This window comes from Pseudophryne corroboree, chromosome 2 (genome assembly GCF_028390025.1).
Source record: "Pseudophryne corroboree isolate aPseCor3 chromosome 2, aPseCor3.hap2, whole genome shotgun sequence".
NCBI classification, from domain to species: domain Eukaryota; kingdom Metazoa; phylum Chordata; class Amphibia; order Anura; family Myobatrachidae; genus Pseudophryne; species Pseudophryne corroboree.
The window spans coordinates 645,700,171-645,728,088 of NC_086445.1; the positions used below are offsets into that span (position 1 = coordinate 645,700,171).

At 45.9% G+C, this 27,918-nt stretch overlaps 1 protein-coding gene across 2 annotated transcripts in view; it reads right to left on the reverse strand.

Annotated features, from left to right (window-relative positions):
- Positions 1-27,328, reverse strand: part of LOC135042067 (protein phosphatase 1 regulatory subunit 12B-like) — a 202,207-nt gene extending 174,879 nt beyond the window's left edge. For both annotated transcript variants that reach the window (XM_063954986.1, XM_063954985.1), the window contains exon 1: positions 26,934-27,328. In XM_063954986.1, coding sequence (XP_063811056.1) covers positions 26,934-27,035 — 102 coding nt within the window. In that variant the 5' untranslated portion in view covers positions 27,036-27,328. The remainder of the gene's footprint in view (positions 1-26,933) is intronic.
- Between the last annotated feature and the right edge of the window lie 590 nt (positions 27,329-27,918).

The following is a 27,918-nucleotide window of genomic DNA, read 5'->3' on the forward strand; positions in this document are numbered from 1 at the left end:
CTGCAACCAGATCTGAATTAGGCCCTTTGGGCAGTACCACAGAATGATGGTTATCTGATAAATGCATTTGAAATCTTTGTGGAGGTAAATGGTAACATAGTTGCTGCTTTGCCACCAGAAGGCGTGTCATATTTTGTGTAGAAAGTTTATTTATTTAGTGTACTGGGTAACCTATGTGCAGGGTAAGCGAGTAGACCAGCTGCTAGTTTCCCAGAAACATGAGCAACTGGTATTGAGGGCAGCACACATGCATTTATGGGGTGGCCATTTGGGGGAGGACAAAACTCTCCAGCACATACAGTTATGGTTCTTTTGGCCAAGTATTTATGCAGCAGTAAAGAAATATTGTTAGGAGTGCCCAGTATGCCAAAAGACAGCCCCTTGACCAGAGTTTAGAGTGCCCTTGTTTCCTCTATAATTTCCAAACCTTTTGAGCCAATTGGTATGGATCTGATAGGTCCAGTGGAAAAATTCACTTGTGGGCATCAGTTTATACTAGTGGTGGTTGACTATGCTACCAGGTACCCGGAGGTTAGTCCAATATGTAGTCTAGTACTATTGCTTGGTAACTACTGATACTATGGACCCGACTGGAGATCCCAAAAGAGCTTCTGATGGACCAAAGTACCCCTTTTGTGTCTTAATTGATGAAAGATCTATGTTGTCTTTTGAGGGTGGCTAAAATTAACACCCGCAAATAGATGGATTGATAGGGTGATTCTACGGAACATTGAAGCGAATGATACGTAAGGCTGTGACTCAGGAGAAGCGAGACTTAATTTTACCGTATATAATGATTGCTGTTCTTGAGGTGCCCCAAGCTTCTACAGGGTTTAGCCCTTTTGAGCTTCTCTATGATAGACAGCCCAGAGGTATCTTACATTTACTGAAAGAAGGGTGGGAACAGCAAGCTTTCCCAGAGCCTAACAGCACACAGTTTGTGTCCCAATTGTATGGCCATTTAAGGAAAATTGAGCGACTTCTGAACACTCATATGGCTTAAGGCTCAACAACATCAGAAACTTTGTAATAACGCTACCGCAGTCAACTGGTTCTTTATCCCAGGAGATAAGGTACTGGTTCTCATGCCAACCACTAAAAGTAAGCTGTATGCTCAGTGGCGAGGACCCTATGAGATCATAGAGGGCAGTAGGACCTTTTAACTAAAAGGTGCATCAGGAGGGTGAGGTACAGATCTGCCATATTAATTTGTTAAAACCCTGGAGAAGTTCCCACAACAGAATGAGTGCTCTGTATACAGCTCAGAGCTCCAGGACATTGATTGGCAGGCATATCTCGGTGGGAGTCCAATCGGCCCTGAAAGAAGTGTTAATTGGTTACTGCACCCCACATGCGGAGGCTGGCATCCATGGTGAGGAGTACCCAATCCAGAAGGGGCAACCCATGTCCAAGTAGGACGTCTGTATCCACCAGGAGAGAGACAGGTGAATTTACGGAGAGAGGACCATGGTCTGGGACCTGATCAGATGATGTGCACTGTAGGAGGAACCTCCCACTTAGCAAAATCTCCAGGTAGGAGAGGGTAAAAAGAAGCTAGGCTTTGTTTGGGATCTGAAACCGCCTACTAGGGGTACTCCTTGCTTAATGCATGAGGTCAGTGAGCTGATCTTATTGAGGAAATTCAGCCTTAACAACCTGTGTTTAAATACCAGGGATTTTGGCATAGGAGCTGGCTCCTCCTCTTCTATTTCCAGAATAGTTTTGACCGCCCTCACAAGCGCGGCTACATCCACTGTAGAATGACGCTCCTCCTAACCTGAGGATGACTCAGGGAGAGAGTCTTCTATCTCATCTGCCTCCCCAGATGATACATCAGAATCCAAAAGCCATGTGGACCGTGAGGATGGCACAGGACACTTATGTGCTTTGGCGGCTAAAGGTCTGTCACCCTGTAACATTTGCTGAAAGGCGGCAGATGTTTGGGCCAGATTCTGGCCATCTATCCAGGGAAGATGCATAGGGGGGACTGGCAGACCAGGCTGTAACTGCTGTGGAAACCCCACAGTGGGAGGCAGAGTGGAGGCTGATAAGCGGTCCACTAACTGCATCATAACCTGTGAGAAGGAAAACCCCCAGGGTGGTTCATGGACAGGAACTGGTGGGGCAGACTGGTGAGGTGGAATATATCAATTTGCACACAGACCGTCCTGAAAAGGTTACTGAGGAGATAATCCCACAGGACAGGATCTGTATGTGACCAGCACAGCCTCCTTATTACCTTTGCTCTTGGAAGACATTGTAATAGCAATACAATAGCACACAATAAATGAATAGCTAGCAATGTGACATCCTTCAGAAATACAAGTAAATGTGAAGTACTGCGGATCCCTATACACCTGTATTTAGGATTAGAAGAACAGCATGGATAGGTACAACTGACAGAATGAGAGTCAGACAGCAGAGCTAGCACGAGTCACATACAATGCATATAAAAAATGTATAGTTGCAATGGGCACTTAAATCAACTGCTGTATAACCTGCCTCTGGGGAGAGGTATACAAGGAGACTGGAGTCAACGTTCCCAGATACCTGCAACTTCAGCACAGTGCAGAAAATGGCCACTGAGCGTCTCTCAGTGGGAGGAGGAGCAGCTCAGAGGCGGAAAACAACTGTGGAATAGTGTTATGAGCTGGGGGAAGGTCTGCTGGGAGAGGGCTGACCTCCCTTATGCTGACTTTAAAAACAGGTTCCCTGGCCTCTATGAAACAAACCCTGCATCAGTATATGTTAGCACTTGGGGTCAAGTGGAGTCCTGGACGAACATCAGACCGGAGGTAGGACTGGTTTAAAGACTCGAGCCCTACAATTGGGAACCTGCCTTACCTGTCCCCCCACTCTCTGACTGTAGCCTGGGTACCAAAGGAGGGGCTAGCTGGACTCCGTTGGTGCCCGCCGTAGTCACTGAACCACTCACAAGTATTACGGCGCTGGCGGAAGGTTGTAGGAGCAGCAGCTCTGGCATCTTATAGGACTAAAATGCTGCAGGGACTGATGGGAAAATTTCCCCCTGTACCTGCATTTTTCGTCAGACCTATGGATTTTCTTTACATACCACCATTCTAAAATAATGTTATATAAAGTAAAATTTTACCAGGAAGTTTAACGTTTTGATGCTTGCTAAATAGCATAAAACCTTAAACCACAATAGATATCAAAACAGTGATCCCTATTGTGCAATATTCAATGAGATTGGTATGAATGGAGCAGATAATTGTGTTATCTTCTCCATTAACCCTTTGCTGAATAGTGGGGTTACATTAAAAATGAGGAAACACTCGTTTCTGGCATTTTTAACGTGAAGAAAATCATCCTAAAAAGAGCCCACTGTCTCAATTGAGACTGATTTACAAGGGTATCAGCTAATAAACACCTCCACACTTAGGGATTGGATGCTAAGTAATGTGCTCCTATTTAAAAACATTGTATCATTTGGGACTGATTTATAAGGCTGGGAAACACAGCTAAAAACACATTTATTGAACTAAATAAGACATTTTTATTCAGCTCTAGAAAAAAATACAATTAAATGATAAATAAAGACAGCACACTATTGTTTTTAAATCTACTCTTTATTCAATTATTCATACTGTTTTCTTTTTTTGTCACTTTATTTCTCATTTATACTATTTTTTTAATACTTTGCTTTCAAACAGTCCCATGGCGGGGCATACACATTTTTGTTATGAATTAGGACATTATATTTAAATAATATATGTGTGTACATATGTACTTATATATTAATTTCTAACTGGTTAGGTATTATTTTACTAATCATATACTGCTAATGAATAAATGTTTCATATTGTATCCCTTTTCTAGTGTCTTAATTGCTTTTTCTGCCATGTCAGGACCAGGGGCACCCCTAGGCACAGCAGCAATGGCTGCCATCTGCCTGCCTAATTTTATTATTTTTATGGATTGGTTAAAGGCCCTCCTTTGATGATAGCCAATTTAATAGATTATTAACAAATTATTATACATAATTACTAAACAGGACAGCTTACAGGGGCAACACGTGCATGTACTATAGTTATTGATACTAGCATGTCCTAGTTGGTACGTGCATGTCTTAGTTATTGGTACTTTTTAGACTGACAGTACCAACACCAGCATCCAAGTGACGCCCCCAAATAAGTGCCGCCCCTAGGCACTTGCCTCACGTGCCTAATGGGAAATTTGCTACTGGTGTAGACCTTATTAAGAGCTCAGTACCTTAATTTGTTATATATTTTTTCTTTCTTTATAACCTTTTTCCACTGCAGCAATAACCTGGGTTATTGTTAGGTCCACCCGGGTTGTGGCTCTGTATAAAGGGGTACTTGAGAAATAACCAGGGACGAGTGACCCATGAATCCGACCATGGTAGCTACAATTCAGTGGGCATCCACTATCAGTGCCGTAACTAGGCATTTTAGCGCTGTGTGCAAGAAACGACAGTGGCGCCCCCCCATGTAAGATAGGGGCAGTGCGCGCCATAGGCGCGCGCAAAATTTATAGGGGCGTGGCTTCACGGGGAAGGGGCGTGGCCACAAAATAATAGCAATTCATACTACGGTGCACAGTAGTCTACATTATTCAAATTATGCTGCACAGTAGCGCCACTACACCAGGTAGAGCCCCTTTTATACATTACAGCAGACAGCGTCCCCCTTTTTACACATTACAGCAGACAGTCTCCCTTTTAACACATTGCGGCAGCCAGTCCCCCTTTTTACACATTGCGGCAGACAGCGTCCCCTTTTTTACACATTACAGCAGACAGCGTCCCCGTTTTTACACATTACGGCAGACGGCATCCCCTTTATACACATTGCGGCAGCCAGTCCCCCTTTTTACACATTACGGCAGCCAGTCCCCCTTTTTACACATTGCGGCAGCAAGGCCCCCTTTTTACACATTGCGGCAGCCAGTCCCCCTTTTTACACATTGCGGCAGCCAGTCCCCCTTTTTACACATTGCGGCAGCCGGGCCCCCTTTTTACACATTGCAGCAGCCAGGACCCCTTTTTACACATTGCGGCAGCCAGGACCCCTTTTTACACATTGCGGCAGCCAGGCCCCCTTTTTACACATTGCGGCAGCCAGGCCCCCTTTTTACACATTGCAGCAGCCAGGCCCCCTTTTTACACATTGCGGCAGCCAGGCCCCCTTTTTACACATTGCGGCAGCTAGGCCCCCTTTTTGCACATTGCGGCAGCTAGCCCCCTTTTTACACATTGCGGCAGCCAGGCCCCCTTTTTACACATTGCGGCAGACGGTGTCCCCCTGAGAGAGAGAGAGAGAGAGAGAGAGATATACTTACCATCTCCCCGCTGGCAGTCAGGCTCCTCGTTCAGGTCCCTCGGTGCAGGCAGGTGAGAAGGAGGAGGAGGGAGGGGGAGCAGGGAGCCGCAGCAGCGCTATGTCATTGGTAGTAAGCGCCGCTGCAGCATCCCCCTCTCCTTCCGTGTTGGCTGCCCGGCGCTGCTGTGGATGCTGGGATGAAGGAACCGCATCCCAGCATCCACAGCAGCGCCGGGCAGCCAATACAGAAGGAGAGGGGGATGCTGCAGCGGCGCTTACTACCAATGAAATAGCGCTGCTGCGGCTCCCTGCTCCCCCTTTATCCTCCTCCTTCTCCACTGCCCGGCGCGGCTGCAGACTTCTCCCTCCACAGCGCGGCGCACGGCGCAGACTTAGAGGCGGCATGTAATGAGTCAATTTGACTCATTACATGCCGCTGGCCGTGCGCCCTCAGGGCAACTGCGCTGTGTGCCAAGCCCACTTGGCACACACGTAGTTACGGCCCTGTCCACTATCCACTATTAGGTTACTGCAGTTATTGCTATTTCATTAACATATATTTGATATGGCATGCAGTTAATATACCGGCTGTCAAGATCCCAGCATTCAGGAGGCCAACGTCGGAATCCCGACAGCCGGTGAAATGCCGCCTGCTGAAATCCGGACAAACACGGGGTATTCCGACTTGATGGGTGGGTTCACACCACCAACTGAGTGGGAATATAACCTGTGGCAAGAAAAGTGAGGGGACTCGCTGCCTCAGTGCTGGGATTCTGACATACGGGATGCGGCTGTCGGTATAGTGATATTGGCCCTCATTCCGAGTTGATGGCTAGCTGCCGTTGTTCACTGCGTAGCAATCATTTAAAAAAATGGCAAAACTACCCATGCGTATAAGCCGCAATGCACACACGCGTCGTATGGGCACAAAGAGCATTGTTGTTTTGCACTGCTTCTAGCCACGATTCCATTCGCACAAGGAGATTGACAGGACAAGGGCGTTTATGGGTATCAACTGACCGTTTTCTGGGAGTGTTTGGAAAAACTCAGGTGTGTCCAGGCGTTTGCAGGGCGGGTATCTGACGCAATTCTGACGCAATTCCGGGACCTTCATCTCAGCAATCATCACACAGAATAAGTAACTACAGGGCTGGTCTTGTTTTGCACAAAATGTTTTTGTACCGCTCGGCTGCACAGGCGTTCGCATTCTTGCAAAGTGAAAATACACCACCCCGTGGGCGGTGACTATGCGTTTGCACGGCTGCTAAAAGTAGCTAGCGAGCGATCAACTCTGAATGAGGGCCATAGTCTTCTGTGGGGATCGGTATGAATTTTACATGTCGGTATTTTGACCTTGTCTGTTTTTTAAATGTTGGGATTTTGTCCATGTCGGGATTTTGACCATGTCGGGATTTTGACCGTCGGTCAATTGCTGTCGGGATTTCGACCGTCGGGATTTTGATTGCAGGTAAATTGACTGCATCCCCTTCTGTGATATCATATGTATTCCTTTGCTACATATACTTATCAGCACCTGAAATTTTAGAAAGTTTTTAAAAATGAACAACCAAATTTATTTTTCTTTTGTTGTTACATCAATCTACCCCTTTTCTGTCAAAAGTTCTAGAGTGCAATCATTTGCTTATTACTGCTCTCAAAAGGTAATAGCCATTCTCAATACATATGTCAATTGGCTTGTTCCATTTACATGTTGGTATGTATGTGTATGTTTACACAAGTTATTTTAGGGAGTCAGGTAGGAGTCAACCCCCAATCAACTTGAGACTGACTCAACTAAGTCAGGATTTGTGTTTGTTTTTGTTCTGGACTCGTAACAGAGTCCAAAGTGTAAATACAGCTGGAAACAGTGGAGAGTGTATGGAGAAAACTAGATGCAGTACCAGTTTTAGGTGTGGGCAAGCAGGGCATGCACCCGGGGTGCTGCGGCTCGAGGGTGCGGCCACAGTCAACCCCACCAGCGCCATATGAATTAAGTGCGCCCGCCCGCTGCCCACACCATGCTGCCAGCACTCTGCCTCCCACTGCCCTCACCCCCGCTGGCTGCAGTCTACCACCCCACTGCTATTTACTTCCGCCTCCTGCTGGCCACACCCCAGCTGCTACTCACTTCCGCCCCACATTGGCTGCACCCCCTCCTCCTCTATTACTTACTTCTGCCCAGCATATAGGGAAGAGAAGGAGGGCAGAGGACCTTCTGCCGCGGCCGGTGAGTGGACAGGCAGTGACGTGGATGGCACACATATACACTCACACTCTCTCTCTCTCTCTCTCTCTCTCTCTCTATATATATATATATATATATATATATGTATAGAGAGAGAGAGAGGGAGAGGGCCTCTACCTGGTGCAGTGTGTATAAGGGGCTAACTGGCGCAATGTGCATAAGAAGCTATACCTGGTGCACTGTGTATAAAGTGCTCCCTGGTGCAATGTGTATAAGAGGTTACCTGGCGCAATGTATATAAGATGCTCTACTACCTGTATAAGAGGCTCTACCTGGTGCACGTGTATAATAATCTCTACCTGATGCAAAGTGTTTAATGGGCTACATGGTGTAATGTGTATAAGAGGCTCTACCTGTCGCAACGTGTTTAAGATACTCTACATGGCGCAATGTGTATGATGTTCTACCTGGCGCAATGTGTATGAGAGGCTCTACCTGGTACAATGTGTATAAGAGGTTACCTGGCGCAATGCATATACTACCTGGACCCACCACCCGAGTGGAAATACCGGGGTGCAGTTGGTATTCTGACCGCCGGCATTTTACTGTCGGGATTCAACGTCGGGATCCTTAATGCCGGGGATCCCGACAGCCGGTATATTAACTACATCCCATCACAAGTTCCCAAGCAGGAGCCATCAGGACAATACTGACAAAAGGAGCTGTACCAGAATACCAGACTGAGCTAAGGGCCTAATTCAGACCTGATCGCAGTAGCAAAATTGTTCTCTAATGGGCAAATATATAACATGTGCAGAGAGAGTTAGATTTGGGTGGGGTGTATTTAAACTGAAATCTAAAATGCAGTGTAAAAATAAAGCAGCCAGTATTTTTTCCTGCACAGAAATGAAACAACCCACCAAAATCAAGATTCTGCACATGTTATATCTGCCCCCCCCCCCCTGCAGTGCACAAGGATTTGCCCATTAGAGAACAATTTTGCTGCTGCGAACAGGTCTGAATTATGCCCTGAGAAGCTGAAGGAGTACTTGTAGCTGTACCATACCTTCCAACTGTCCCGATTTTTGCAGGACAGTCATTTTTTGGGGGACTGTACTGCTGTCCCATCTGTGGGTCGCCGTGTGCCAGTGGGGGAGAGGGGAGGTATTTGGGAGGCCTCTGTCACTCGTTGCCCTGCTTAGCAGAGCAGCAGTGAATACACACTGTGCACATGTTATTCACGGGAGACAGAGGGACTCAGGGCATGCCAGCAGCTCACAGAGCAATGGGCATGCCCTCTAAATGAAAAAAACAGAGGTGTGGCTTGCGATCATGGCTCTGCCACAAAGCCACGCACCGTTTCAATAGGCCATGCCCCCGTGTGAGAGAGTCCCAATTTAGCAGCTGCAGATGTTGGGAGGTATGTTGCACACAGCAATAGCATATTGTGCTGAGGCAGAAGGAGGACTTCAGGGCCAGCTCCAGACATATTAGCACCCTGAGCGAGAAATTTTTAAGTCCCCCTCTCAAAGAAAGTGCCTGGGAATGTGGGCATGGCCTTGCAACTTTATATTGTTTTCAAACTATATATATATATATATATATATATATATAGTATATATAGTGTATATATATATATATATATATATATATCACACCCCCATTTACACAAACACAACTAACAGCCTTACAGCCCCCAGTAGTGTTCTTTACACATACTGCCCCAGTATAGTGCCAGGTGCGCATATACTGCCCCCAGTATAGTGCCAGATACACACATACTGCCTCCAGTACAGTGCCAGATACACACATACTGCCCCCAGTATAGTGCCAGATACACACATACTGCCCCCAGTATAGTGCCAGGTACACACATACTGCCCCCAGTATAGTGCCAGGTACACACATACTGCCCCCAGTATAGTACCAGATACACACATACTTCCCCCAGTATAGTGTCAGGTACACACATACTGCCCCCAGCAGTGGCGGATCCAGGGGGGGGCACTCAGGCCCGTGCCCCCCCTTTGATTTGTGGCCCCATCCGTCCCCCCCCCCCCGCTTGTGTCACTGAGACACGCTGCCGGGCTCTGCTGCTGGGCTCTGCTGCTGCTGGCCTCTGTGTCTGAGGGGAGTACAGTGCAGCGTGCGCCTCTCCTGCCCTTCAATAAATCAGGCTCCCGTCTCTGCTCTGGCAGTAGGTATCTCAAATATGGTTCCAGTTCATGAGCCAAACAAAGCTTGCGGTTCGGCAGCCAATACACAACTGCAAACGCTCTTAAAAATACAATGCCCCGCATGGCTGCACCCATTGAAAGTGCCTGGAGACAACCTTGCTTGTAGTTGTATACAGGATTACCAGACTATGCTGAAGCTGAAGGAGTACTTTTAGCTGTATACAGAAATAGCAGATGTGCTATGACTAAAGGAATGTTTGTATCTGTACACAGAAATAGCAGCTTGCTGAGGCTAAATATGTATTTGTAGCTGTGTGCAGGAATAGCAGTTTGAACAGTTACCTGCAGCACTTTCAAAGCAAAAACAGTAAGACTTTCACAGTAATGGGTCTTTCACAGTAATAATTGAGGTGACACTGTGGGGCCAAACTGAGTGTGGCAGTCAAGAGGGGAGATACAGAAACATCAGAAGTTGCGCTGTCAATGGATGATGCACCTGGAGGGATTTAAATAGAGAGTCCTGACTGCTGATTGGCAGCAACAGTCATGTGCAGTAAAGCTGCACTTGGACTGCAGCTGATTAACTGTGCATGCAGATGCACCGCAATGCACAAAAACCGTCGCCAAACAATGACAAGCTGCTGCAAAAATTTCAATTGCACAGCCATTCCCAAGCTGATTGACATGAAGAGGACGTTTGTGGGTAGTAAACGACCGTTTTCTGGGAGTATCCGGGAAAACGCAGGCGTTCCCAAGCATCTTCTGGGAGGGTGTGCGATGTCAGCTCCGGCCCCGATCAGCCAGTTCTTTTCGCACTGAGTAAGTCCTGGTCTGCGCACAGACTGCACATAGTGGAAAAAACATTTGATGGTGAGTGAGGTGCAAATGAATTTGCAGCTGTCCGCTGACTGAGGGACATTTTCGCACGGCGAACACATGCGATCGCACACTTGCACAGGTGAATTTGCACTCCCCTTTGGCGCGACTATCTGATCACAGGACAGCAAAATTAGCAGCACAGCGATCAGGTCTGAATTAGGCCCATTGTCAACTGACTCCCAGCTCCATAATGCAAAGTACTACTGGATAGCCTGTCCTGCAGGACAGGTGAGTTATGATTTGCTAGGAAGCACCATTGCTAAGTGCATAAACAGGTTCTGTAGGTCCGGTTTATGACAATGTGGAGGCACTGCACTAAGAAGAAAGACCAAAAAGATGATACTAACAGTGAGGTTTTCTATCCATCTCACCACCAGGTTGCATTGAGCGACAGGGCCCATGGGCTTTAAGGAGTTCATTAGATAATTATCTTAGAGTAGAGTACATTTCTAAATATGAAGCACACATCATTCTTCAGTGTTTTACCGTCCATATTTTTATTTAAATATAGAAATGTTATGATGATACATAAAATAGAAAAACATTTTTTAGTAAATATTACAGGAGACTGAAACATAGATTTCTACTAAAGGCAAATTGTCAAAGAAGCAAACAAAAAGAAATGTTAAAAAAAACACTGTGCGCCTAAATCCAAGCACATCAGTTTATCCCATGGCCATCATCTTCACCATCGGCAGGCATAAGAAATGAATTGAAAGCTAGGAGGCGAGACGTAATAGTGTTCAAGATTGCCAGAGGTGTGGGATGCTGGCCGATCTCTGACTTTTTTGAAAGCAGCAATCATTTACAAGGCATGGTTTTGCCTTTTAAATGACTGCCGCGTTAAAAAATGCTCGCCTCCAGTATTGAATATGCATTTCTCCCCAAGCATCAGTTGCAGAAATGTAGAAAACTCTTTAGGAGCTTCCCCAAGCGTGACCGGCTCCTCCAGGCACATTTTCTAAACTGAGTCTGGTAGGAGGAGCATAGAGGGAGGAGCCAGTGCACACTATTGATTTCTTAAAGTGCCCAAGGCTCTTAGTGGACCAGTCTATACCCCATGGTACTAATGTGGACCCCAGTATACTCTAGAACATAAGCAAAAAATATTATCCTAATTCTCTCAAAAAATGACAATCTCATCTGTTAGCTTCCATGCCCCTCTAAACTACTTGAGAGATTTGCCTACACCCACCTCACACACGGTCTTCACTCCCACAACTCACTTCAGTTAGACTTTTGATCCCAACTTTCCAGATACAGCACAGACTAAGGTAGTGAATGTTATCACTACTTAAGGGCCCCGTACACTAGTACAATAATGCCCGATTTAATCCGATTCCGACGTTTTGGGCCGATAAATCGGATGAAAACAGGCAAATCGCATGTGCTTTACTTCTGATCCAATCGGCGGTTCCGTGAGCATCAGATCGGAACCCCTAGATTGGAATTGGAAGTCCTGCACTAAAGATATCTCAGATGCCACAGGTATGGCTGGGATCGCATACGATACATCATATGCAAAAGGATGCATACGATGTATCATATATACGATCCTGCCCCCTGGGAAGCTGCCGGGCGGTTCAAGGGAAATCTTATGCGACTTGAGGGTCCAACATGTCGCTGTAGTGTATGGGGCCCTTAAGACTAAAGGCCCTTTCTTACTTCATATTCTTCTAGCTCTCTCTGCATTTTGACCACTCTATTCTCATGCAAACACTACAATCCCTTTCTTCTTGAACACAGCGTTATCCTGGTTGTCATCCTAGTAATCCAAATGCTTTTTCAGTGATCATTTCTCTGAATCCACCTTCTTTCGCTATCTCTGTCAGTTGGAGTGCCTCAAGGCTCAATCTGTACCACATCTCTTGGGAAACTTATCAGGTCATTTCGATTTCAGTATCATCTGTATACAGATGATACTCAAATCTACCTATCCTCCCTAGATTTGTCACCATCTGTATTGGTCCACTACACTTACGGCTAGATGCATCATCGCTTGGAGAGTGATAAAATAGATAGAAAAAGTGCCAGCCAATCAGGTCCTCACTGCCATGTCACAGGCTGTGTTTGAAAAATGTCAGTTAGGAGCCGATTAGCTGGTACTTTTTCACTCTCCATTTTATCACTTTTCAAGCGATGATGCATCTGGCCCTAAATGTCTTAGTATCTCCATCATTGATTATTACAATAGTATCTTATTGGTCTTCACCAAAATAGACTCTTACAACTACAGTCCAATATGAATGCAGCAGCTAAACTGATCTTTCTTGATCTTTCAGTGTCTATTGTCTGATGCTCCACTCTGTCATTCCCTCCACTGGTTACCTGTATTATACTGCATTTAATATAAAACACTTTTGCTTAAAAATAAGGCTATTAACCAAACTACATCAACATACATCTCTTATCTTAAAATATCTCCCAACTCGACCTCTCTGTTTCGGCACGAAACCTGCATCTCTCCACACTCGTTACCTGCTCCCATTCACGGTTACAGGACTTTTGTCAGGCTGCACTCACTCTTTGAAACGCCCTCCCATGCACAATAAGACTTTACATAAGTCTCCAAACCATCAAGCATTCCCTAAAAACTCACCACTTCAGACAAGCTTATCAAATTCCAAAACCACCCACATAACCTCCATAAGCTTTCCTACCCAATTACATCTCTCCTATACATATTTTCTCTCTCTGTACTTCTGTCACATCCTCCTGATCTCAGGCCAACATTGCTGTGTGACTGTATCATACAGCCCACCAATAACATATGCGACTAATATGCAATAGATAGCACATATCCTTGTGTATCAATGCCTATTTACCTTTAGACTGTAAGCTTGCGGACAGACCCCACCTAATGGGTTCGGCATGTAATCTCGGCAGTCAGGATGCCGGTCACATGATCGTCAGCAGCATTCTGACACCCTGAAGATTCCGACATCGGATGCGGCAAGTATTCTAACCCACCCCCCCTCCACTACCCTAGGGTGTTGGCTAGGTCTAACCCTCTGGGGATGACGGCTACGGCTAACACTCCTAGTATTTAACCCTAACTCCCTGGTGCCCTGATACTTACCTTTGGGATGTCAGCTGTCAGTGTTTTCCAGTACAAGTCTACTGAGTGGTGTCAGAATTCCGGTGTCAGTCACATGACCACCGACATACCAACAGCCAAACCCCTCCTAACTCTATGTCAGACTGTTATTAACAAATATTGTTTTATTACTATTTGTTCCCAATTATAAAGCACAACGGAATGTGCTGGAGCTATAAACTGTAATTAAATGTTAATTAATAGATCGCCACACTCCATGGCTCAAAAAGTCTATCTCAACCTATTACTTCCAAAACCCTGCCGACTATCTGACCCTCCCAGGATCCAACCCTACACGGCAGTCCTGTGGGCATTTTAATACCATTTTGCTATCTTAGAAAGAGGAGGATGGTCCAATTTTTCTGAACATTTATATTTTCTCCTCCTGTTACCAAGCCTGTGGCTCTTGGTTTTTGAAGATGAAATGCTGGTGCTTCATAAGCTTAACCTTAAAAACAGATTATCTTCACCTTTTCTTTCACCTTTGTTCCTGCCACATGGGTAGTACTTGTATTTTGGCTCCTTGGACATCAGACCTGGCCTGTATTAAACAGGTACCATCACTGCATTCTTCTGCTCGGTTCTGGGGCTTTCTCACTTGCATATAAATTAATGGACATGGACAAGGTCGACATGAGGTTTTTTACTTTTTTGGGTGTCGTTTTCTTCATAAAGTGACAGGGAACCCCAATTAGTGCACTGTGTCCCCTTGCATGGCTCGCTATGCTTCAGGTAAGGTGCCTCGCTTCGCTACCGCTGCACTCGGCACAGGTTACCGTTCCCAATCGTAGTCCACGTGGATCATTAAGTACAAAAAAATGTGAAAAACTCATATCGACCTTTTTCCACGTCGACCTAATGACCATGTCGACCTTTTGACAATGTCGACCTAATGACTGTCGACCTAAGTCTTGTCGACCTAATGACCATAAGCCTAAATTAATATTTTTGGACACTGATTAAGCTTGCGACTTATATCTCCTACAATACAAGCCAGTTCTATTAATTGAAAACTGTCATTTTAATAAATAAACCTGTCAACTTTTTTCTGAATAGTGGCTTTGGGTCTCTTAAAAGTCACATCTGGCTTAGTTTGAGAGACACTGCTGCCATCTTGTGCTCAGTCAGAAAAGGTGTATAGTACTGCTTTACTTCTTAAAGCTGCTTTGCCATCTTGCAATATCTGTCAGAGACACAGTGGCTAACAGTTTTATATAATGCTGATGCTTTCAACATGTCATCATTACTGCCTAGAACAATGCAATTTTTTTTACTTTTCTTATATTCTCAGTTGTGACATTCCTCTTGTCTTACATGTTCAGCCAGCAGTAAGCAATTCTTTGTACTCGCTCTCCGGGGTAATTCAGACCTGATCGCTCCTCTGCAAATATGCAGAGGTTTGCGATCAGATTGTCGCCGCCCAGACAGAGTGAAAACCCGCCACGTGCAAGTGTGCAATTGTGAAAATCTCTGCAAACGCCGGTCAGCTGCAAAGCCGTTCACAACTCACTCACCATCGAATGATTTTTCCAGTCTGTGCATAGCCCAGGACCTACTCCTACAGTGCGACAGAATCAAGCTGATCAGGGCCGGAGCTGACGTCACACACCCTCTCTGAAACCGCTTGGGAACGCCTGTGTTCTTCCTGTCACTCAGAGAAAACGGCCAGTTACCATCCCCAAACACCGGCTTCCTGTCAATTAACTTGCATACACCTAGTGATCAAAAAAAGTCGCTGGATTTTTTCATAGTTTGGCCTCGCGCGTGTGCACTACAATTGCGCAGTTGATTGATAATCATCCGCTTTGCAAATTCACACAACAGTGGTCAGATCTGAATTGGGCCTTCTATTCAATTCCGTTAAGTGAAATACAAAATATTTACCTAAGCAAATATCTCAGTCAAATCTCTATCACTAAACGCCATGAATCCCGTGACTCTGACCTTTCTTATTCTCAACCATCACCACAGAAAAAAAAATGTTAACCATAACCGCTAAATCAGCTAGAATGAACCCATAGACACTGCTGTGGTATTAGCATGCACTTCTGGAAGAAAATATTAGGGAAGCATTAAAAAAATCCACTGATATAACACTTACAAAGATAAATCAATAACCAAAAAGCCTGATGGAAGTAGAGCAGAGAATTTAAAATGTAGATAGAGTTGAATGTACTTTGGAAGATCAAACTAAACTAATAAATCCTTTAGTTTGGAAGGTTGACGACATGGAGATATGAAGCAGGTATAACAATCTGAAAATAGAGGGACTGCATGATCCACTAAAAAGATACAAAATAATGTTTTTTTTTTAAGTTTTTCCCTCAGTGGGTGATGATTTTCAACATAAGGAAAATGCAACAGTAGGAATCATTCAGAGAAATCTTTAATCGCAGATAGCCACAACATGGCATCGTTGGCATCAATTGAAATGTTCTTGTTTACTTATTAAGTTTTACTTGCTTGTTCACCCGGTATGCGGATGGAAGATTGACAGTAAGTAGATAGACAGTCAATAGATTGACACCTTTTCTGTGTCAACCATTTGCATGTTGACCTTTTGACTAAATCGACCATTTGGTGTCGACCTATTGACAATCTATGAATATACTGTTGATCTTTTAATCCACATCCGTTCACTTATTGCCACTGATCAAACTGGCAGTTGACTCACTTTGCTCCACTAATTGTGATGGCAGTTAAGTCTCTGTCACTCTCAAGGTGCATACACACATTTACTATATCGCTCATTTTTACCCTCCTGAGCTATATAGTTTACTGTGTATGCAGCCGACAACGAGTGATGCGCAGCCCTCGGTTTCGGCCATGCATGCAGCTCAATTTGGACTCATCGTCCAAAGCTGCATGCTGCAGCTGGCCGCCGCATGATGTCACTGTGCGATATCGCTAACCATATTGCACAGTGTGTATGCCCGCCGTCGGGCAGCCCGGCCCAGGAGGGGAAAAACTAGGTGATATCGCTCACTGAACACATCGCCTAGTGTGTACCCACCTTTACTATTTTTGCATTTCCTTCAGCTCAACACAGTTATTCACTAGCAATCTGTTGTTCAATAGCTCACAAAATTGTGGTGCTACCAAAGCAATGTTAGGGATTTTAGGGGCATAATCATCCTAAAAGGTTATGGGGAGATATACTCAGCCTTGTAGAGTTATAAAGTGGAGAGAGATAGGAGTGCCTGCCAATCAGCTACAAAATCATGTCACATTGGTTGGTAATTTATCTCTCTCCACTTTATCTCTCTTCAAGGCTTAGAACATCTGCCACTGAGTTCATGCCACATCTACAGAGACTTAATCCACATATAGGATGCAGCCATCTCCGTATGCAGCCATCTGCGTTCATCTCTAAATAACCCCCTAGACCTTCATATAAACTCTATCGACGGGATATAATGTAGTCCGAGATCACCAGAAGTGTGGGATGCCTGCCGATAGCTGATTTTTTTTAAAGGGGCAATCACTTACAAGGCATGGTTTTGCCTTGTAAGTGGTTGCCCCTTTAAAAAAAAGGTCTGAGATCAGCCGGCATCCCGCACCTCTGGCAATCTCAGACTCCATTACATTCCACCAGAGGTCTTCAGGACACAGCCCTTTCTTTGTTCTCATCCTACCTATATAATCACTCTTTCAGTGTCCGCTTCTCTGAATCCACATCCTCTTCTCTACCTCTATTAGTTGGCGTTTCTTAATTTATACCACATCTCTTGGTAAACTAATCAGATCTGTTTGATTTCAGTTTCATCAGTACTTAGATGATACTCACATCTACCTATCCTCCCCATATTTATCACCATTTGTATTGGGCCGTGTCACTGAATTCCTTTCTGCCATTTCATCTTGAATGACATCTCGCCACCTCACACTTAATGTTTCCAAAACAGAACTAATTATATTTCCACCGACCAATAGTAGTTACCATCTCTATCACTGTTGATAATTCGACAATCAATCCTACCCCACAAGCACGCTGCGTAGGTGTCATCCTTGACTCTGAACTATCCTTTGTTCCCCATATTCAACCTGTATCAAAATCATGTTACATGCTCTAAAAAACATATCCAAAAATATGACCATACAGTATCTTACACAAGACACTGCAAAAACTCTAATCCATGCTCTCATTACCGTCTGCATTGATTATTGTTATCATTTTCACTCTGTGGACTGTCTTCCCACGCACAATAAGACTCTACTCTAGTCTCCAAACCTTCAAGTGTTCCCTGAAATCTCATTTCTTCAGGCAAGCTTATGAAATTCTGGAACCGCCCACATACCATTTATAAACTTTCCAATCCAATTACATCCCCACTGTACAGTTAACACATATCCTCACATATTTTCTCTTTCTTCACTTTCACATTTCTGAAGCCTGGCCGAGATTGCTGTATCATACAGCCCACCCAGAACTTTTGCAATCTGGTGGACCATTATGCAATAGATAACACCTATCAAGGCCGGCTCCAGGCATGTTCCAATAGAGCGGCCGCGCAGGGTGCCACCCTTATTGGGCACCGCACGCTGGCACTGCCATATTGGAGCCTGGAGCCAGGTCCTGCAGGCTGCAGCAGCACAGTCAGCAACGTCTGTCCCGGCCCGCCTCCTAGCAGTGTCCGTGTCTGTTTTTGACGACGAGGGAGGGGGAGTGCTGTGGGCGGGCCGCGGGACAAAGCTAAACTACTCTGTGCGCACTATGCGGCGCCGGTGTCTCTGTACAGCACGCGCAGAGTAGTTTAGCTTTAGTTCGCCCAGAGCACTCCTTATCGGCACAGGCACATAGCAGGAGAGAGTGGACAGGATGGTGATATTACTGACAGCAGCAGAGATTAAAAAGGGGAAAAAGGGATAGCACTGATAGCAGAAACAGGAGAGAGTGACAGCACTGATAGCAGAAGAGAGTAGAAAGGGGAGGAAGTGACAGCACTGATAGCAGAAGAGAGTAGAAAGGGGAGGAAGTGACAGCACTGATAGCAGAAGAGAGTAGAAAGGGGAGGAAGTGACAGCACTGATAGCAGAAGAGAGTAGAAAGGGGAGGAAGTGACAGCACTGATAGCAGAAGAGAGTAGAAAGGGGAGGAAGTGACAGCACTGAGAACAGCAGAGAGCAGGTAGGGAAGAAAGTGACAGCAGCAGAGAGTGGACAGGGGAACGTGACAGCACTGATAATAGTGATCCTGTATCCAGAGCGCACAGACACCTGCAATCTGTCATCAGCGGAGTCGGAATGGAGTGCAGCAACATTAGCGCCAGCACAGCAGATACTGTATATTCCAGGCAGCCAGGGAATGGTAAATGCATAAAGTCACCATAGTGGAATACAGAAACTTACTATACAGCTGGCTGTATATTGTCATCCTGCACTTTACTGTTATCTACTTTTATTTTAGCCAAATATAGGATGTTTACTGTATAATTAAATGTATTATGATACTTTTGAAATGTAATATGCGTATTGCTGTGATGTGTATCTGCCACTGCTGCGGGGCATATTATGTGTATCTGGCACTGCTGAGGGGGCATATTATGTGTATCTGGCACGGCTGGGGGGGCATATTATGTGTATCTGGCACGGCTGGGGGCATATTATGTGTATCTGGCACTTCTGGGGGGCATATCATGTGTATCTGGCACTTCTGGGGGGCCATATCATGTCTATCTGGCACTGCTGGGGGGCATATCATGTCTATGTGGCACTATACTGGAGACATTGGGGGTCATTCCGGGTTGGTCGTAGCTGTGCTAAATTTAGCACAGCTACGATCACTGACACAAACATGCGGGGGGACGCCCAGCACAGGTCTAGTCCGCCCAGCATGTCAGGCCGCCCCCGCACAAGCACAAAAACGCCAATGCTTTTATACTTGTAGAGTAATTCCCAGCCAGCGCAGCTCCTGCGGCTGGCCGGGAGTTACTTGTCGCTGCCCGGGTCGCAGTGGCTAGGTGTGACATCACACAGCCGCTGCGGCCCGCCCCCCCACACGGTTCGGCCACGCCTGCGTTGACCAGACCACGCCCCGAAAACAGCGGCCAAACGCCGCCGTGCCGCCCCCTCCTGTCCAGCGACTGCTTCTGCCTGTCAATCAGGCAGAGGCGATCGCTAGGCAACGACAGCTGTCAGCCATGCACCGGCACACACTGCAGTGCTGGTGCATGCACAGTTCTGACCTGAACGCTGCTCTGCGAAGAACTGCAGCGAGCGTTCAGGTCAGAATGACCCCCATTATGTGACTCTGGCACTATACTGGAGACATTGGGGGTCATTTCGAGTTGATCGTACGGTAGCAGTTTTTTGCAGCCGTGCGATCAGATAGTCACCGCCTTTGGGGGGAGTGTATTGTAGCATAGCAAGTGTGCGATTGCTTGTGCAGGGGAGCTGTACAAAAAGTTTTTGTGCAGTTTCTGAGTAGCTCTCAACTTAGTCAGCCACTGTGATCACTTCAGCCTGTCAGGTCCCGGAATTGACGTCAGACACCCGCCCTGCAAATACCTGGACACGCTTGCGTTTTCCACGACACTCTCAGAAAACGGTCAGTTGCCACCCAGAAACACCTTCCTGCTGTCAATCACCTTGCAATCACCTTCTTCATTAGGTCCTATGCTACCCGGCATTTCCCGTTGCCGTGCAGCGACGCACCTGCGCATTGCGGTCGTGGCGCAGTTCTGACCCGATCGCACTGCTGTGAACTGCAGCATGCGATCGGGTCGAAATGACCCCCATTATGTGTAAGGAACACTACTTTGGCTGCTATGTGTAAGGCTGCTAATTATGTGTGTGTAGAGGGGGTGTGAAAATATATTTATTTATAGTTTGATAATATGAAGTTGTGAGGAGGAGCGTGCGTGCCTTTGGCGTGCGCGTGGGGGGGTGCTTCAAAATCTTCTCGCTCAGGGTGCTAGTAGGCCTGGAGCCGAGCCTGACACCTATCCTTGTTTATCACTGCCTATTTCCCTTTATATTGTAAGTTTGCGAGCAGAGGCTTCCTACCACTATCACTGTTTGTTATTACCTAATTTTGTTTTATCACGGTTGTTTCCAATTGTAAAGCACAATCAAATTTGCTGCACTATATAAGAAACTGATAATAAATAATCACATCTTCGCCACGCCCTCCAGGGGTCATTCCGAGTTGTTCGCACGTTGCCGATTTTCGCTATGCTGCGATTTGTTGCTAACTGCGCATGGTACGCAGAGCGCATGCGCTAAGTTATTTAACACAAAACTTAGTAGATTTGCTGGTGTTCGAACAACGATTTTCAGTCGCACTGCTGATCGGTGAATGATTGACAGGAAAGGGGCGTTTCCGGGTGGTAACTGAGCGTTTTCCGGGAGTGTGCTAAAAAACGCAGGCGTGTCAGGGAAAAACGCAGGAGTGTCTGGAGAAATGGGGGAGTGGCTGGCCGAACGCAGGGCGTGTTTGTGACATCAAACCAGGAACTAAACGGACGGAGGTGATCGCAATCTAGAAGTAGGTCTGGAGCTACTCAGAAACTGCAAAGAATTATTTAGTAGCAATTCTGCTAATCTTTCGTTCGCTATTCTGCTAAACTAAGATACACTCCCAGTGGGCGGCGGCCTAGCATGTGCAATGCTGCTAAAAGCAGCTAGCGAGCGAGCAACTCGGAATGAGGGCCTCCCTGCTGTAAAATGCCGGTAATCCCTGCATTGTGTAGCAGGGCACATGGCCACGATGACACAATTGCACCGTTACGCAATTGCACACCACTGATAATCCTCATTTCCAGCACTGTGCCGGATTATCGGTTTTGCCGTATCAAGAAACCCTCTATCACGAACCTGAACGACTACAGGGCGATAGCACTGACGTCTGTGGTCATGAAAACGTTTGAGTGTCTGGTTTTGAATCACCTGAAAACTGTGACTGGCCCCCAACTGGACCCCCTACAGTTCGCTTATCGATCGAATCGGTGTGTCGAGGATGCAGTCAACCTGGGCCTGCACTACATTTTACAGCACCTAGACATTCCTGTTTGTCGATTTCAGCTCGGCCTTCAATACAATCGTCCCCAGCATCCTCCACCCCAAATTACTTCAACTGGGGGTCCCAGAAGCTACCTGTTCCTGGATAGTAGACTTCCTGACAGATAGGACACAGGTGGTGAGAGCGTGGAAAGTCACCTCTCAAGTGCGGTCCATGAGTACAGGGGCCCCTCAGGGCTGTGTCCTCTCACCCCTGCTCTTCTCCCTGTACACAAATGACTGCACCTCAGAGACTCAATCAGTAAAGATCATCAAATTCACCGATGACACCACCGTCATCGGCCTCATCAAGGACGGGGACGAATCGGCCTATAGACGGGAAGTAGACCGGTTGGCCCAGTGGTGCATCCACAACAACCTTGAGCTCAACCCCCTCAAAACTGTCGAGATGATAGTGGACCTCAGGAAGAAGTCGGCTAGTGCACCTCCGCTAACGATTGCTGACAATGTGGTTTTGCTAGTGGACTCCTTCAAGTTTCTAGGGACCACAATCTCCCAGGACCTTAAATGGAGGTCCAACGCTGACGCCACTGTTGGGAAAGCGCAGCAGAGGTTGTTCTTCCTCAGGCAACTAAGGAAGTTCAACATCCCACAGAAGCTTCTGCTTCTCTTCTACTCTGCGATTGTGGAGTCGGTACTGTGCGCCTCGATACTGGTATGGTACAGCTCTGCCAGCGTGAGGGACAGATGCAGGCTTCAAAAGGTGGTCAGAACCGCAGAGAAGATCATCGGGTCCGACCTTCCCTCAGTCCAGGACCTGTACCTGTCCAGAGCTAAAAAATGGGCAATGAAGATAGTAAAAGACCAGCTACACCCCTGCCACAGCATGTTTAACTTGCTTCCTTCAGGCAGGCATTACAGGGCCACCCCCACCAGAAGCCTCAAAAGTTTCTTTCCCCAAGCGGTCCGCTTGCTGAACTCCTGAACATTGACTGACTAGACATATGTGTAACTAACTTGTGTCCCTACGGTATGCCGATCTGTGTGACTTTACTTGCCTCCCCCCACCTGCTTATCTGTTGCCTACTTGGCTGTTGTATAGCAAACTGAAGACAAATTCCTAGTATACGCAATTATACCTTGCCAATAAAGCTGATTCTGATTCTGATTTGAAATGGTCAACTGTCATTTGCTCCCATCCATGTCATTTGCTCCCATCTTTTACCAGATTTTTGTTGCAACCAGCCAGATTGGAAGATAACTCTTTAGGTGTTAAGGCACCTTTAGCCTCCCGCAGCTAATCTAAGACCTCTTGCAGCCTATCTAAGCACATCCCGCATCCTAACTCCCACCCACAGCCTAACGTCCCCCAGCAACTGATGTGTCCGGATTAAAAGAGGTGCTGGACCACCAGGTGCCGGATAATCAGTGGTGTACATGTATAGAAACATCTTCTGTTTAACCAGTTATTGTAAGATGTTGTTCATAAAGAACTATTCTCATTATAGCATTAGGAAGGTAAAGTTTGGTAGTCACTCCTACAATTTAAGGGCCCTACACATTAGGCGATAACAGTGAACGATATGAATGTTCTTGTTCATCAATGAACGAGAACTCGTTCATATTGTTCATTTTGTAGGCACCAATGATGAACGATGCGCGGCCCCGCGCTCATTCATCGTTGGTGCCGGTTCGCTTATGCATGCAGGCCAATATGGACAATCTCGTCCATATTAGCATGCAGTGCTATGGAGCTGGGTGACAGGGGGAGTGAAGAAAATGAATTCCCCCTGTCACCCCCCCCCCCCCTGCCGCCAGGTCATCTGTCGACCGTATCCACCGTTGGGCATATCAGCGGCGGATCGCCGAGTGTATAGGGGACATTAGACCCCTTCTTTTCGAATTCGATTATGATCAGAAGCTGAAGTCATTCTTTTCTGAGACCACCCAGGGACTGCAGAGATACAGTCTCCAGGTAAAACTCAGAGGGGCCCTTTGGCCCTTTTTATAAAATAATACTTGTGGGATATTCCCCAAATATCCCCTTTTTTAAGCGTCACCAGCAAGTATTAAGGATCTCATGGATGTACCATGTCCCCAGCAGCTAAAGCGCAGGGGTTAAAGTGGGGGAAAATGAGGTGGAAGTGATTTACACCACCTGTAATGGTAGGGGGAACTAGTTCCACCTCCTCCATTGCCCTGCACAGTAATTCCAACAGAGAAGCCTGCCCCATCACCTACATCAGTAGACGATGTGTGCTCAAGTGCTGGTGGCTCCATGGTTCTCCATCTACAGCCCACCCCTGCTGGTACTCACACACGTATGTGATGTCATGCTGTCACTGCTGCTGAAGTGAAGAGCCATGATGAGAGGGGGCTGGAGGGTCAAGAGAGGTGGGGAAGCTGCTGTAGGGGTGCAGGGCATGGAGCTGCTGGAGAGATAGAGGCAGAGAAGTGTATAAGGGGCGCTACTGTGGGCATTATATGTACAAGCAGCACTACTGTGGTCTTTAAGTGTAAGGAGCACTACTATTGTGGGCATTATGTATAAAGGGAACTACTACCGTGGGCATTATATGTATAAATGGGACTACTGTGGTTATTATGTGTAAGGCAGGGGCACTACAACTGAGAACATTATGAGTAAGGGGGACTACTACTGTGGGAATTGTGTATAAGGAGCACTACTGTGGCATTGTATATAAGGGGCAATACTGTGTGGTATAACGTGTATAAAGGGTACCATTGTGTAGCGCAACCTGAATAAAGTGATGTAACCTGAATAAGGGGCATTACTATGTGGTGCAATATAAATCAAGTGCACTACATGCGGTGTAATGTGAATAGGATTGTGCCACTGTGTAATTTGAATTGAGGGTACTATTGTGTGACCACGCTGCTTCTTTCTGTGATCAATGTCTCAATATAAAGTTTGGGAAGTAGGGCACTAATTTATAGTTTGCAGGGGGGTGCCAAAAACACTAGCACTGACCCTGGCTTTGCTTAATTTGAGGGGGGAGGTGCTATGGTAAATGAGTTCCACCACCTCTCCAGGACCACTTTAAGTACTGCTAACACCTATTGTAACCTATCAGAGCCACTGTCCTGGCAACTGAGTGAAAGATACATTTAGGTGATGAGCGCACAGAGGGACAGATGTATTAACCATGAGAAGGCATAAGGCAGTGATAAACCAGTGATAAGTGCAAGGTGATAAACACACCAGCCCCAATCAGCTCCGATATTTAAATTAACAGTTAGGACCGGATTGTCTGGTGCGTTTATCACCTTGCACTTATCATTGGTTTATCACTTCCTTATGCCATCTCCAGGCTTAATACATCTGCCCCATTATACTATATGGCCATGTTCAAATAAACGGTATTAACCTGGAGTAGGCATAAGGAAGTGATAAACCAGTGATAAGTGAAAGGTGATAAACGCACCAGCCAATCAGATCCAATATGTAAGTTAACAGTTAGGAGCTGACTGGATGGTGCGTTTATTATCTTGCACTTAATCACTTCCTTATGCCTTCTCCAGGTTAATACATCTGCTCCATGTTTGCAATATGCATGTTTACTCAAACTCAACTGTCATTCCCAAATTCCCCAATATGAAATCAAGGATTGATTACTGGTAGTGTTGCATATCTGAATAAATATTACTTAATGGTCATCAGTTTGAATCCATACCTATCAACATAAGTCACATGGTTGAGGTTTGGCCATATAAAAGATTTAAAATAGAGATCACCTTTGATGTATTTGCAGCTACACTGTAAAAACACTTGATACTGCATAATACTGAATTGTTTGTAGTCTATACAGACAGTTCCATTCTGAGCTTACTTGAGCTTCAAATTTGCTGTGCAGCTCTATGAGGTGAGAGGACAAATTGGCGATATTGGGGCAGATGTATTAGGCCTGGAGAAGTGATAAAGCAGTGATAAGTGGAAGGTGATAACGCGCCAGCCAATAATTACGGATTTGAAAAATGAAAGTTAGGAGCTGACTGGCGTTATCACCTTTCATTTATCACTGCTTTATAACTTCTCCAGGCTTAATACATCTGTGCCTTTGTGGCAAAATCCACAACTGAGGGGGTCATTTTGACCCGTTCGCTCACTGCGTAGTGCGCCTGCGCATGCGGGACGGCCGAAGGCCGTAGCAGGATAACGATCGCCTCTGCCTGATTGGCAGGCAGAGGCAATCGATGGGCGGGAGGGGGCGAAACGGTGGCGTTTAGCCGCCGTTTCGTAGGCGCGGTCCGGCCAACGCAGGCGTGGTTGGACCGAACAGGGGGTGGGCCGCAGCAGCTGCGTGACGTCATACGCTGCCGCTGCGGGCCAGGGAGCGAGTAGTAGAAACAGGCCAGCACGCTAAAGATGCGCTGGCCGGGAGTTACTCCTGAAGTGCAAAGGCATTGCTGCTGTGCAATGCCTTTGCACTTCTGCGAGAGGGGGCCAGACTGACATGCGGGGTGGACTAGCACCGTGCTGGGCGTCCCCCCGCATGTCAGGAAAGATGATCGTAGCTGTGCAAAATTTTGCACAGCTATTATCAACTCGGAATGACCCCCTGAATCCCTATAGATCCATAAAACAGACTGCTTTCAATCTACAGTATGTTGCAGTTGGCTCCCACAAAATACTGTGGGAGACACAAACAACATGTATAAGATCAATTTCATTTAAACTACATTGTACATTTCAAACGTAAAAGTACTATGGAGTTAAAACATGAACTACATACACTACACACATAAAGCTAAAAAACAGTCATCTTACATGTATGGTGTGCGCTTACTGTAAAACATTTCCCTGAAAAAACATACTAGGTAAAGGTATTCTACATGTCTCTGATACCTTGCAAAATGAATGTAAAAACACATAGCATTTTCCAAGCGATTATTAGCATACTAAACAAATATATACTGTATATAATTCCCCCACATTACTGAGCAGCAGCGTGATTTGTAAAGGAAGGATGTGCAGTGAATGAACCAGGGCAGCTTTGCAGGACTCTTGCTAATATACAATTCCATATTAGGGCAAGAGACAGACACGCTAGACAAGAGAAATGAATGAAAAATAATAAGAAAAAATGATATAATACGCCATGTAAAAATAAAGATACTTTAGTAATGTGTTCATGTGTATTACAGTAGTGCAGATGCAGAGAAGCGTGCTCTGGGCGTCACAACGAGCGTGGAAAGCCGTGATCACAAGCGCTGATGTGGTTCCTCATGTACTTTATGCAAGTGACTGTTAGAAACATGGCGCATAGTTGCAGACATACAAACTTATCAGGGAAGACATGAAAGATCCGTACACGTAACGTCTTTGCTGTCGGAGAAGGAGAGGAAGGTGGAGAATCCGACTGGGACATCCGCGACCTGGGGAAATCCTTAGATCGGTTATACATTGAGGACATCTTGCTCCAATAGAAAGTCTCGAGCAGTTTCCAGAGTCGCCTTCCTTATGGGCAAAAATGATGAAACTGTGCAGTCACAGTGTCACACAGTGTAGGATGCTAGTAAACAACTCAGCTCGTATACAGCATAAAAAAAGGAGAATTTCAATTAAACCAACCCTGAAACGTCTAAAAATAAATAAAATAAGAGGTGAGAGCAGGGAACAGGAGCTATGCGACAATGTGAAAGAAATAGGACGAGACTGGAAATACCAGGACGCAGAAAGTTTCCCAGCAGCTTAACATTTTCCTGGAGACGCCAAGAGGATATACAAAAGTAATAAACACAGACATATAGGGCAAGGCACACTCCTCTCATGGGTGGGAGCAATGGGAGGTGCTGTAATATAAACTGGCATTAGTTATCTGCTGCTATCTGTGGATGCACTAAAAGGATGATCACACAGATTGTTTTACTGGAACTTAATAGTATTCCTTTACTATGCTTTGCACATTAACCACGTGGAAGATCTGGATTATTATTCCTTAATTCTTATGGTGAAAGAAGGAATACATTATTTCCAGTAACTTGACAATAAAGAATAAACAAAAGCTGCAATTGTGACAGAAAGGGAGTTGGGGCTTTATTCAGGTGTTTAAGCAAACCAATTTAATAACACAGTAATGGGCAAACCATGGTGGTCATTCTGAGTTGTTCGCTCGGTAATTTTCTTCGCATTGCAGCGATTTTCCGCTAATTGCGCATGCGCAATGTTCGCACTGCGACTGAGCTAAGTAAATTTGCTATGCAGTTAGGAATTTTACTCACGGCATTACGAGGTTTTTTCTTCGTTCTGGTGATCGTAATGTGATTGACAGGAAGTGGGTGTTTCTGGGCGGAAAC